This window comes from Kwoniella shivajii, chromosome 3, assembly GCF_035658355.1.
Source record: "Kwoniella shivajii chromosome 3, complete sequence".
NCBI classification, from domain to species: domain Eukaryota; kingdom Fungi; phylum Basidiomycota; class Tremellomycetes; order Tremellales; family Cryptococcaceae; genus Kwoniella; species Kwoniella shivajii.
The window spans coordinates 1,747,828-1,760,990 of record NC_085910.1 but is presented as its reverse complement, the minus strand read 5'-3'; the positions used below and the strand labels follow the sequence as shown (position 1 = coordinate 1,760,990).

Genomic DNA, 13,163 nt, shown 5'->3' with positions numbered 1-13,163 from the left:
ATAGCAAGCAGTAAAGAGAGTACCGTTGTAATCGCTGGTCAATTCATGAGCAATACTGTGTATCAAGCTTCAGCTTCAGTCCATATGGAATAGCGCTGATTCATATGATGCACCAGCATTAGGTCAACCTACATTTGACCGACCAGCTCCGTTGATAGCAAGCAGTGGAAGAAAGCTGTGAAACACCATAACGACGGAATCGGATGGGATGGCAATATGACGAGAATGATCAAGGTGGTGAAGTATCGTTTTGACATCCTATTCTCACTCTTTCAGGAGGAAGATCACTGATATCTACTGTCCATTAGCAGGATCAGCACGCAGATCCAGTGGACAGACTCTAGAGGTAAAACACGATCAGATAGCAATTCATGGGACCGTGTTCTGGATGTGTGGCCGAGTCTCTCATCTTGAATAGTATAATACTGATGCATGTCATGTTCCACAAACAGACGACAACCGCTTCTCATACTTTGCCCCATAATAATGATAAATTACAGCTCAAACATCCACACCATCAATATCCATGACCTCTCCACCGAATAACCCTCCATCCATCTCTCCAAGAACGTAATCGAGCATATAGCTTTCTTGGACCAACTTGTCTATTCTTGAGAAATGTCGCTCAGAATAAGGTATCAATCCATCTAAAAGTTCTTTAATTCCAATAGGAGCGGCGAGTTTTTCCGCTTTGGTAAGTTTCTTCTTCTCCACACCTTCATCTGCTTCACCTTCCTCTTCATCTGCAGGATTGAGTGAAGGGATCTTACCAGCAGAATCGAAAGCAGCCAAGATGTCTTCCGCCGATCGGAGTTTGAGTATAGCATGTAGGATCACCTGAGCTATAGGTGATGTACGGGCATTGGCATTCCAATCTCTGATAAACTTCAGTAAACGAACAAGATCTAATCCTGGCAACGTTCGAATGACTTCATCCACTTCTAATGAGCCGATGATACTGCCTTCTGCTGGAGTAGGTGAGTTGATCAAAGTCCTAAACAGATGCAACAATCGACCGGGTTGGGACATCGATAAAGCGAGAAGAATGGCGCGACGATAATCCTTCAAAGCGATGTAGTTGGTGAAATCTTGCTCGCTAAGCAATATGTTAGTGTTGATTTTCCAATTTCAACGATGTACTAACCTTTGCACTGCCTTGACCAAGGCTTCATTCTTCTCCGCTTGTTCGACTTCAGTAGAATCCTCCCAGAAAGTAGCAACAGAATCAGAACCAGCAGAGACAATCGTCTTCTCGTCACTCGATATGGCTAGTGCCCATACCTGAAATGATATTAGCGTTCTCTCCAATATATCCTTCAGAAATGTGCTTACCTGGTCCTCATGATTGTCGAGTGTTTTCACACATGCCTCGTCTTTGATGTTCCACAGTTTGACCAAGCCATCACGCGCAGAGGTGATCAACTGCATACCGTTACTCAAGAAGTCGACACGGAGAACGGCATTGGTGTGTCCTTCGAATGTCTACAACAATAGTGATCAGCTCTCATCTTGGTAAAGTAGGACTCACTTTCAAACACGAAAAGTCGTCTAAACTCCATAATCTAACAGTTTTATCATTCGCTGCGCTCGCTACCACTCTATCTGTCTTGCTAAATCTTACTGACCAAACACCCCTTCGATGACCCTTACATGTTCCCGCCAACTTCAATGAGCCAGAACCAGCGCCTGAAGAAGCATCAAAATCAACATGGAAGATCTTGACCAACTTGTCTTGAGAACCGGAAGCCAAAAACTTGTCGTTTGGCGATAGATCTAGCGAATTGATATCTTTCTCATGCACTCTCAATGTAGCCATAGATCGAGGTTTAATAGGTTCCTCGGGCATGTCAGAGGGATCCAGAGGAAGTGATGTCAAATCCCACATTTTGATGGTTCGATCTTGACTTGCTGTGAACAAAAACCTTCCGGATTTGCCTTTATCATCCATCTTCCGCGATAGCGCTACAGCACCTATACTCTCTGCGTGACCTTCACATATTGCAACGCATTTCCAACCTTGGCCATCTGGCGTAGGTGCCCATACCCTTGCAGTTTGATCCTTGCTTCCACTGACAAGCCATTGGTGATCCGCTGACTTGTCCAAGCATAACACCATATCTTTGTGGCCGGAGAGGAGACGGACATCAAACGTCGACGTGGAATATAAACGAATCAAGTTTGAGTTGGTAGCGAGAGCAAGATGGGTGTGGGAAGAAGAGGATGTTGAGTTGAGGAATATAGAATCGACTATCTCGTCATTAAACCCTACAATTTGACGTATAGCTTGGGAAGAAGAGAGGGAGTGGAAAATGATATTCTGGTCGGCATGAACCGAAACAAGAGACGATGATGTGGAGTCATATCTGTGTAAACCGTTAGCATCATCCGCATACAGTCAGCAGAAAGTGAAACTCACATTACGTTCAACACCCCTCTTTGCTCATCCTCATCCACTTCTGCCTCGTCAACCCCTTCTACACCTTTCATCGAGCCTATCTCTTGACCCTTGAGGACATCCCATATTCTGACAATTCCCCTGTCTCCACCTGTATAGCAGAGCAGTCTTCCGTTGGCTGATCCAGCCACTGGTTCTTCGATCGGCAGCAAGCCAAGACATTCCACCTGTTCTTGAGCTATTATCGTTTGGACTAGCTTTGGTGTACCGGCTGCAGTAGCTTTACCTTTACCGGACTTTTTAGAAGACTGTCCAATATTCTCTCCAGATAGCATATCCCAAACGAGGACAACTTTATCTCTACCACCTGTGACAGCCCATCTGCCATCGGGCGTGACGTCTATTCCTCTTACAACGCTCACATGTCCTTCTAATACGGCTTTAGGTTTGACAGCATTTCCACCTCCCACGACCCGAGCGCTAGCGTCTCTCAAGTCGAATATTCTTACTCTGGCATCTGTTGATCCAGTAACAAGTTCCATTCGCCGACGTTCTTCTCCTTCGATGATTGGGAAATTGAAATGTAATGCTGATACAGGTCCACCATGTCCACGGAAAAGATGAGTGACATATCCCCCTTCAAGATCCCATACCTTGACCACACCATCCGAAGAACCAGTTGCAAGGAGTGTAGAGTCGGGTGACACGGTCGAAATAAGGATAGGGGCTGAATGAGCTTTGGATAGTGCTCGAGAATAGGTGAGAAGAGGGGGTTTTGGGACTGAAGCGAGAGGAGCAGAAGCAGGAAGCGGGTAATAGCGTAAGGTCATGGAAGCATGAGCTGTGATAAGAGTAGGCGGCTCAGTATGATACGAAAGGGCCAAAGAGGTAATAGGTGTAGAGTCCTGTAATATCCATTAGCTATGTGATCCAAACGTCTTACTATTGACTTACCCCTCGTACTTTAGCAATAGCTAGACCGGTCTTTACCTCTGTCACTAATACCTCTTCACCCATGGTGGTGATCAACCATTGTCCATCTTTTGTTAACACGACCGGTCCTCCAGTATAGATAGGCTTGATAGATTTGGGCGATGCACGAAAGCTGAACGACACCGTTAGGTTAGCTAAGATTACTACTGCTTTGTTCTGAACAGATATTTTTAATCACCTCGTCTTGAGAGCTCGTCTCGACGATTGGCCGTTCATTTTGATGTCACCCTTTGCTGTCAGCGATCTTGGTCGGCTCTATAATGTCGGATCAAGGGCCATGTATATGCTGAATGCAGCATCTCAAAAAAGCACAAAAATGATAATCTCTCAAAAAAGTTGCTCTCGAAAGTTAAATGATGATGTCACCGTTTTCAAGATTAAGTGGGATTAGAATATAAAGGCATCCAACGCAAAACAGGGTGGCGGATGTTCTCTGGTCAGTGGAATTCAGTTCAAAAAAGATGAAAATTGTTTGGTTCCCATCATCAATCGAAGGAAGTCATGTGAAAGAGTCGTCACGACTGACCAAAAGGCGGTCGCAACAGAGGATCCCATGTGCATAGAGTTCCTCTTCTGTAGTGTTGCAGAGCCAAGATAAACTGGAGAACCATCGATATCCAAGTGCCACAAACGCGTTGAGACGGAATCAAACTCCGATTCGACAATCACAGGTGTGTTGACGCTTTGACCCATGAAATATGTATGATTCCCCACACCATTCTTCTTACATTCACATCATTCACTTTATCGCATGATCATTCCTTCATCTATCGACCCCTGGCGCTAAAGAGGCTCTGACGCTATGAGGATTCACGAGATCATAGAACAGTGTGTCGAGTATATCGCATATGATGGTACCATAGGTGAGTCATTCCTCGCAAAAACCACTCCTTGTCGGGGGTTCGAACCCAACCATTCGGAGGGACGGCGAACTGTGGTGTGGAGGTTGTCCACCCATGGGTAGGAACGTGAAACATGCCGTGAAGGTGGTTTAGAAAAACAAAACTGAAGCTTTCACACTTGGATGTTTCGCTAAGTATCTGTTATCTTTTAGGCTCTGACCCTATACGCCTGATTGAGCATCTCAAAAAGGTCGACCCTTCTCTTGACAATGACTACTTTACCCATCTCTGGACGCTGCTATGCGATCATCCCTCGATACAAGTCGTCATCACCAACGAGCCTATCCTGCTACCCGGTGGTACAAACGAACTCGGCACTGCTCCACTGCCAGAAGGATGGATACCTCCTCAAGGTATGCAAGCGAACGTGGATATATCCACTCTATATCGAGAGGGTCTGAGGGGTCGACAAATAGCTTTCATGCTTGCAGGACAAGAGTTTCGTTCTGACAAACAAGCTGTACAGGACAAGCGAGACGCGGCGAAGAAAAGGGCAATCAAGGCTAGGGGAGCAGCTTCCAAGAGGAGCAAGGAGGAAGCGGAAGAGGAGGAAAGTGACGGAGAGGTTAAAGTGGACCCGAGCGGCGCTGGAACATTGCGAATTGTACATGTTGATGATGGACAAGAAGGTGACACAATTGAACCTCTACCCAAATCAGACTTGACAAGATTGTGGGAGAAATGGGGTGCAAGACTGAGAATCAGATGTACGGAAGATGAGATTTACTATCGCTTGACTGGATCACATCAAAAAGTGAGTTTGTCGGTCAACGTCTTTCCACACTTCATTGATGATCTGTATAGATAAACAAGATTACGTCCACCGTCTTTCACGTTCTGCAAATTGCTGCAATGTCAAGGGAGAAAGGTGTTACTGCCATCGATCTTGGGCCTCTTGTAGGTGCTAGTCAAGGCAGTATGCATTATTACATGAAAGTGCTCGTGCAGCTGGGTTTGTGGTATGTGAATCCCGAACCCGCTCTTCGAGTCTTACGATGCTGATGTCCTGTCCAGTGCAAAAATCCCAGCCATCCTACATGCCGCTGTCACCAACCTTCTCGTCTTTCACCGTTTCCTCGACCAGAATTACAATTATAGAGCTTTAATTGGTAAACCTCTGCCTGTGGCTCCGACCGATACAGCAGGAAAGGGGTCCGCCGTCGACGCTGAAGAAAGACCAAACGAGCAGGATTCCGAGGATGAACAGGAAGACCCATCTAACGATCCCACCTCCCTTGATGATTTAGGGCTTGACTTCCCACCTCTCACGGAAGCGGACCTCATGGCCGGTCACGTTGTTAAACAAAGGCTTTTGCAGATACTGGACAGCTCTAAACTGAAAAATCATATCCTGGGGACCAAGAATCTACTCGAGCCACTGGTAAGTTGTTTTTACTCTTTCACTGTTCTATTTTCTTACTCTCAATCAGGGATGGACCGATGCCATTGTAACGAGACATAGAAGATCCGTCATACGACACATTGATGCTTTGGTACATGAGGGTACGGTAGAACGTGTTTACATTGGCGAGTCGAGGAAAAGCTGCATTCGATTGTCAAAGTATAACACAGAGCCCGCCCAGGCCGGAGAGACAGCAGTCCCTGTAAACAATGGTCCCGTGGAAAGTATGGAGAGGGATCATGACTTAGATGGTATGTTGATCCCCGTGGAACATACTGTTCGCTGATGATCGTGCAGCTATCATCGATTCCCCTGCATACGCAACCCCTTTAAACCCCGACACGCTGAATTTACCTTTGACCGTGACATTCGAGCACTGGATCATTGAGCTTGTAGTAAGGTCTAATCAGAACTCAGACGAGAACGCTAGAGGTATGACCATCAATGTGAGTACTCTCGTTTGACTTTGAGGAAGCATAATTCACTTGTCATCGTAGGCAATATGGCGAAATTCGAATTACATGTACAAACGATCCATCGATTTTGCGATATTGCGATTTGACAATGCTCATGTCCCTGAACATATCTGGCCGTACAGTATCTCCTCTTTCATGGAGACTATAGGAAAAGAACGTCGACTTCGTCTCTTTACGACTGCCGAATTCCAGAGGATCATGCACCAAGAAGGTCAGGAAGTGCAAGGATATCCTGCAATGCCTCAGCCCGATACTGTTGGAGATTTCGGAGACATCTCTTTCAAACCTATGTATACCTCTGAAACTCAACTTGTCAAATTCCTCGATAATGGCAAATTCCTTAGTGGTGAAACGAGTCACAAACCTGTCAAAAAGAAATCTCGACCTTTCAAATCCTCGAAATCTCAGAGGACGAGAAACAGCAACGCCTCAGATGAAGGAGAAGGTCACGGGAACGTAGAGAACGAGTTCAAATACTCTAGCAGTGTTCAAGTACGAGGCAGACCGAGAAAATACATTCACGTAGTTGAAGAGAATGGCAAAATAAATCGAAGGATTATTGGTACCATCTACTCTAGAGATGACCTTCCCCAAGTTCTCGTATATCTCAAAGAGAGGAATATACTGGTAACCCCACCAGATGGTTATTCAGGACTTGGACCCCCTCCGCCTGCCAGCGAAGAAGCAATCAAAGCAGGTCATCCACCAGAGTTCTATTACAATTTCCCGGCCAAAGATCTTGCTGCCTTTTCCGGTTTAACGAATCGAAAGTCAAAGGCCAAGGACAAAGCTACAAGCAAGGTTAAAGGTAAAGGCAAAGGTAAAACCGGTACAAAGGTTGATGACGCAAACGTTGAAAAGGGAACTCAGGATAAGAATAGCAAGACTAAGGAGAAAGGGAAAAGGGGGAAAAAGAGATCCAAAGGAAGCACCAATGGCAGTGGTGCCGAAGAAACCACCCCTTCCAATAGAAAATCCAAGCGACAGAAGAAGGAGGTGAAATACGCAGATGCAGCAGATCAGGATTTGGGCGAAGCAGATGTTGTGATCGTCGAGGTAGAAGGCGTTCAAGAGCAAATCCCCTCGCAAGGACCAGTCTTGGCGTCGCCCTCTGCTGCGCTTTTGCGCAACGAAAGTACCACAGCCACCCACGATGATCCTCTCGATGGCAGCTTCCCCCCCGCACCTTCCACTCTTGCTCCACTGGTATCTCCAGAACCGGACGCAGTCACAAATACGATTGACGAGAATGTCGTGACGAACGCAGAATTCCAAGCTCCCTCAATGGCGGGACCATCAGCTGTACCCGTTACAGACCCTCCATCAGGATCAGCAGGTATCTCTGTATCAGCAAAGACGCCAGCGCGTTCGAAATCGAGGAAGGTAAAGGAATTAGCAATCAAAGAAACAGCAGAAATACCGAAACGTCCACGTCAATCGCGGAAGACCAAAGCAGCGGCTGTGCCATCCGAAGCCCCTCTCCCCACGTCTATCCCACTTCTCCCCTCCTCCCCCAGACAGGTTGATCCACAACACTCGGAAACCTCGCCTTCCACTCCTGGCTCGCGATTTTTCCCCATCGACGTACCCGATGAGCCATTCCTTAACATGTCAATGGAAGATTCCATCGGTACTGTCTTAGCTGAACTCTCACAATCGGGTACACGCCCTCTTCCCCGTCCGGATGCTGCTGCCATTGCATCCAACACCGCATCTGCCAACGCTGGACCTGCGGCTGTGGCGGATGGAAGCTTGTTAAAGGTGCAAACCAACAGTAAGAAACGAAAAGCTCCTCTGCAACAAACTCACAATGAAACACCCACAAAAGCTCCAAAGCCGAAGAAAGGCAAGACTGGTACGCCCAAATCCTCTGCAGCTGAAACTTTACACGCCAAAGAGTCCCAACGAGAATCACTGTTTACCTTTCCAGAGACACCGCTCGAGGAAATGCCCTTCGAGTTACCCGAAGATATTGTAGCGTCAACAAAGCCGGGCGAAGAGGTTTCGGCAGATCACGCCAATCACACAGGCGGGGGACCCGAAGCAGACAGCAACGCTCCGACTCCGACGCCTCTTGGGTCCCTCGGAGAGTCTCAAACGACTGGCAAGACGTCACCTCCTCCCGGTCCCGCTCGTGCAGACAATACTCCTCTTCTGTCAGCTGTGATGGATGATTGTGCGGCTATGCCTCCACCTCCAGTCTTTGTCACACCTTCACGACCTACAAATCGCCCAAATTCTACGTTCACTCCCCATTCGCGATCTGCTACCCCTTTGAGGGAAGTGTCCGCTGCGTCCCACTCTCAAAACACTCCCAGCCGATCAAGCCGAGCTGTCTCTAGCACACCTTCACAAGAGGTCAAGCAGCCGATCCGTAATATCAGACTTCATCAACTCAGTAACGGTAGTAAGTTTCCCTAAATCGTTCATCTGCAACAACGCGCTGATGTTCTCTCTGTCATAGCTCCGAAAGGTGGTCGGATCGATCTCGGGAGTCTGCGAAAAGCGAATGAGATCATGCAAGTGCTCAATCTCAATGGTGGTGTGATACTTGACACCAGACTCATACACGAACATCGGGATTGGGCAAATAAATACGCCGGGACGGATCACCCTTACGCACCTGCAATTGCTTATGGTATGGATCGATTAGTAATCAAGAAAACAGTCAATACCCTTATGAATGAAGGCAGGTTGAAAGAAACCATTGTTACCGTTCCAACCCCCACCGGCCGCTGGGTTCGGTCCAACGTCATTTACCTCTCAGATCTACCTCACGAACAGCTACAAGCTTATATTCGTCAGATGTCCAATAACGTGTCACAAGCAATCACACCGACATCCAAGAAAGACCGAAAAGAGATTGCTAGTCTCCCGAGTACCCCTTTCACCGAGCTCAAGCGATCAGCGACTAAACCAGTAGGCAAGATCGTTGTCGACGCCACTCCCAATCGCGGACAGGGCGTCGTAGATGCACGACCTTTCTCGGAGAGGCGAACGGCTCTTCTCAAAGAAATCAAGGTTATCGGCCAGCTCTATGGCTGGCGAGCAAACCGATCTCTTCGAGTGCAAGTCCTTCATCGAGCCATAGTAAAAGCTCTCGCAAGCTCAAACTGTGGTTCAGTTGTTTCGAGTTCGCCTCGAATCTTTGCTTTTCCGTTGTTGGCCGAAGAAATTACTGCTGGAGAATGGTTTGCCTGTTGTCTTGTTTTACGGTATAACGAAGAGGTCGAATACTGGCTGCGAGATCCTGCCAATCGAGCTATGAAAGTCAAAGATGTACCCAAACGATTTCGGCCTCCAGGAGGCTTCGGCGGATCGAACACAAAGCAAAAGATGAATACGTTACTGCTGATTCTAATGGCCCTCAAAATCATCTCGCCTGTGACGCCAGTCGATAAAGACCAAGCTGAATTCTTCGGCGACAACTCGGCGACGAATGGCTACAAAACGGATGAAAATATTGGATCATCAGTATTTTACGTCCTACATGATCTTGTACCGGTTTATCATCTCGCCTCCGTGCCGCCACCGTTACTCGGTCTTCTTCCCGCTCGAACTGAAGCAGATCTGGATACACTCTGGTCTACCATCAAACGAGCTTCTCTTGAACTTCAAGTGGATGCACTGGGTCGAGTAGGAGGACAGACCAAACCCGGTTTCCCTCACACAGCTAAAATATCTGACATTCTAGAGATATCAGCCGAATATGTGAAACTCTTCACAAGACCTAAAAGATGGAGAGAAGAATTCGACCTACTTCCCATTCAGAAAGCAGCTCTCGACGAGATATTTGATTGGCAAACTGGTCAAACCACTCTTACCACTTTGCGGGAACTTGAAGATCTCGCCTATGAAAATGCGCTTCCATTGCCTTTTATCCAAAACGAGTTGAAGAGGAGAGCGGGGGTGGCGAAAGATAGATCTGTTAGAATAGCAGAAAGGCTTAAAGAACAAGCCGTCAGAGCACAGGAGAGACAACAGAAGATCCAAGACAATGTGAGGCAGAAGCTTCGAGAAAGACAGGAAGAAGCTCGGAAATCCTGGGAAGAAAAAGTCGCCGCTTCAGCTGCTAAGAAAGGCGTCATGTTTGATATGCCCTTGCTGGTTTTCGTCAGTGGACAAACATTACAAAATGACGGGATGAAAGGAATTGGTATCACTGATCAAGTAATTGATCATTGGGTCATGATTTGGGACCAAATCAAACTTTTTCCCACAGCGGAAAGGGAGAGATTTTTAGAGGAAAGAAGAAGGCTCAATATCGAAAGAAACAGAGCAGTTCGTCCTAAAACGTTTCGAACGACGAGGAAGGCCCCAAAGAAGAAACAAACAAAAGGTGAGATTTTCTGGCTAGCTACAAGTCGCTGACGTTTTAAGCAAATTTAGTTGGTCCACAAAAACGAACCCGATCCAAACGTAAATGGAATCATGACGACGATGAACTCATGCTTGATGCGGAGGCTATTATCAGAGCCAGATCTAGAGATAATGGTTATAAAGGTCGTGCAGCGATGGAACAACTGTTCCCAGGTTTCTCATCTCAAACGTTCCGAGCTAGATTCAGGAATATCACTGTTCAACCTGGCAAACAGGCGTACTTTGATAGACTGGAACAGGCTTGGTATGAGATATGGATTTCCATAAGAGGTACAGACGAATTACAAGATGACAACCAAGATAGCTCAATCGAGTTTGATTTGAAAAATCATGTCAAGGTTTTAAGAGAGAAAATAGATAAGAGACCGTTGTGAGTACTTCCCCTTGACTTATATAATTAGATGGATTCTTGCTGATGCTTGACGGATAGACGGCTCCTTGCAGCTTCTACGCCAATCGAGGAGAAAGACCCTGCTCCTGATCTTCTGGCAGACCCTTATCAAATTGCTGAAGAATATCAGTGGATCAACGCTCCAACAGAACAGCAAACCTTTGATCAAGTTGCGAACTCCCTAGCTGCGGAAGAGATACGAATCAATCTTATAGGTGGAAGATCTTTACTAGAGGGAAATGACTTGGATGTTGAAATCGAGCTTGAGACTAGAGAAATGGGAATCCTGCAGGCTGCTCTGAAGGTGAATCCTTATCGCCCTGAGCCGGATCAAAGATGACTCGAGCTAATGACACGTATGACAGATTATCGTCGGTACACCTGATTCTGTTTACGACGCCGATCACGGAAAACGATTGCTTGACAATTGGCCGAACGAGGTTTACAAATTTGCATTCGATGATTTGTTAAATAGGAATATCGTTAGGAAAAATGTTTCCAGGACTTCTGGGAGAGGCTATGAGTATAGTACGGAGTGAGTAGACTCGTTGGTTCACACTGCTATCGAATAGCTGATACTCCCATAATAGGTGGAATGCTCTCAAGGAAGGATTCTTACCCTCCGAGTTGAAGCAAGATTCACAGGGTCTCATACCTAAATTGGAACGTGAAGAAGGGATCGAATGGCCTTTGATAGGAAAGTCCGGTGAATTAGCTGCATTGATGGATATGGTTTCTAATCACCAGGTGAGCACTACTTGTGCTATCTCAATCCTACGGCAGGCAACGTTGCTGACTCACTTGCCAATGCTGTTCAGGTCAACTTTGATTTCGATGTCATCGAGTTCCCAACTGTCAAATATGAAAGGGGACATTACAACACTCGAAAACTTGGTATGTCCACCATGCTGGTATTGTCCGTGCAATGGTTGACTAATCGAACGTCCACAGATGATGATGCTTTCGAGTTCCCCATACAAGTCAAGCGCCTCTATCCTCTCAGCTCTCCGACCATCAAACACGTTTTACCTGATCTGAGATCTTGTAAACCACTCACCCCATGGAACGCACATACCAAAACTGATGCGGAAATCAAGCGGACGCTGAAAAGAGTTTTGGAAGCCGTAACAGCAATTGGTTCTGATGGAATAACCAAACCCGAATTGGTTCAGGCGCTAGGATGCTCATCAATTCATCTCAGTCAAGTCCTATCTGCTCTCACTGCCGAGAATCAACAAGTATTCTGGACAGGTTACGATACCGCTCGTTTGGTTCTGAGGGAACATTGGAGATCGTGGACAATCATTGTCCGGCCTGCAGGAGAGGAAGAGGATATGGCTGTTAACCCACGAAGATGGTGTGATCTTTCTGGTAGACTCGTCAAAGATGATTTCGACGCGATCGCTGAGAGTGTAAAAAGTTTGATTGTCATCAGACCAGGAATTACTCATGTAAGTGACGGCATTACGTGTTAGAATGAAACCAATGCTGATCCTTCTTTCTCTTTTCGATCAGAAAATGATAAGAGAGAAATTCCTACTTGGTCTAGATCGATTAGAGTTGGTTGAAGTATTAGAGCATCTCTTGGATGGAGGCAAAATACGACGTGATTGGTCAGAACATGATGGCGGCGATCAGGGGGAAAGAATCTTACCTCCTGTGGAAGCCACGGATCAAAAAGAAGAAGATGAAATCGGATTTGTCCCAATCATCACAGGGATTTGGTGATTAACTACATTTTTGGGTTCATATGTTCTTGTATCAGGCTATTTTCGTAAGAAATTCAGTTCAATTCCATGTACATGTCATCCGTTATATATGTATATGTTTTCATATGTCTCTTCCCAAAAGCAATTCCCTGTCAGTGCTGATGGCCTCGGCTGAAGTCTGATTCTTCGGCCGGTTATCGGGCATTCCTCTACGTGACATAACGTTGTACTTGCTATGCAATTCACGGACGCAGCTACTTAGTTCCTCCTTCTCATATACTGATATCATGTGCAGAGTGCGTTGTATATGCATGAGTAGATATGTTCGCAATCAATGCATGTCGATCATTCTTATTTGTGAGATGAGCTGATACGTATTTTAGGAATATGCCAAGCTGAAGAAAGGAACAGACTTTTGAAAAGTGACGGAATTTTTGAAAAAGGAACCACACAAAAAGAAATAAGCTTATTTCATTTCATTTCAACACAATTCCCACACCACAAAACACTGACTT

General features: G+C 46.2%; 2 protein-coding genes across 2 annotated transcripts; one reads left to right on the top strand and one right to left on the bottom strand.

Moving 5' to 3' along the window:
- Positions 1–501: 501 nt before the first annotated feature.
- On the bottom strand, positions 502–3,604 carry IL334_002837 (uncharacterized protein; the record flags this gene model as incomplete). The annotated part of the gene is made up of 7 exons (XM_062934575.1): positions 502–1,096; positions 1,145–1,281; positions 1,333–1,482; positions 1,529–2,363; positions 2,417–3,300; positions 3,350–3,500; positions 3,567–3,604. The coding sequence occupies 7 exons, from the start codon at positions 3,602–3,604 to the stop codon at positions 502–504; spliced, it is 2,790 nt and encodes a 929-aa protein (XP_062790626.1).
- Positions 3,605–4,190: 586 nt separating this feature from the next.
- IL334_002836 (uncharacterized protein) lies at positions 4,191–12,667 on the top strand (the record flags this gene model as incomplete). Its single annotated transcript, XM_062934574.1, has 15 exons — positions 4,191–4,251; positions 4,443–5,044; positions 5,095–5,249; positions 5,305–5,671; positions 5,721–5,943; positions 5,990–6,138; positions 6,190–8,575; positions 8,633–10,507; positions 10,549–10,918; positions 10,979–11,243; positions 11,305–11,474; positions 11,530–11,686; positions 11,758–11,833; positions 11,891–12,390; positions 12,455–12,667. The coding sequence occupies 15 exons, from the start codon at positions 4,191–4,193 to the stop codon at positions 12,665–12,667; spliced, it is 7,569 nt and encodes a 2,522-aa protein (XP_062790625.1).
- Between the last annotated feature and the right edge of the window lie 496 nt (positions 12,668–13,163).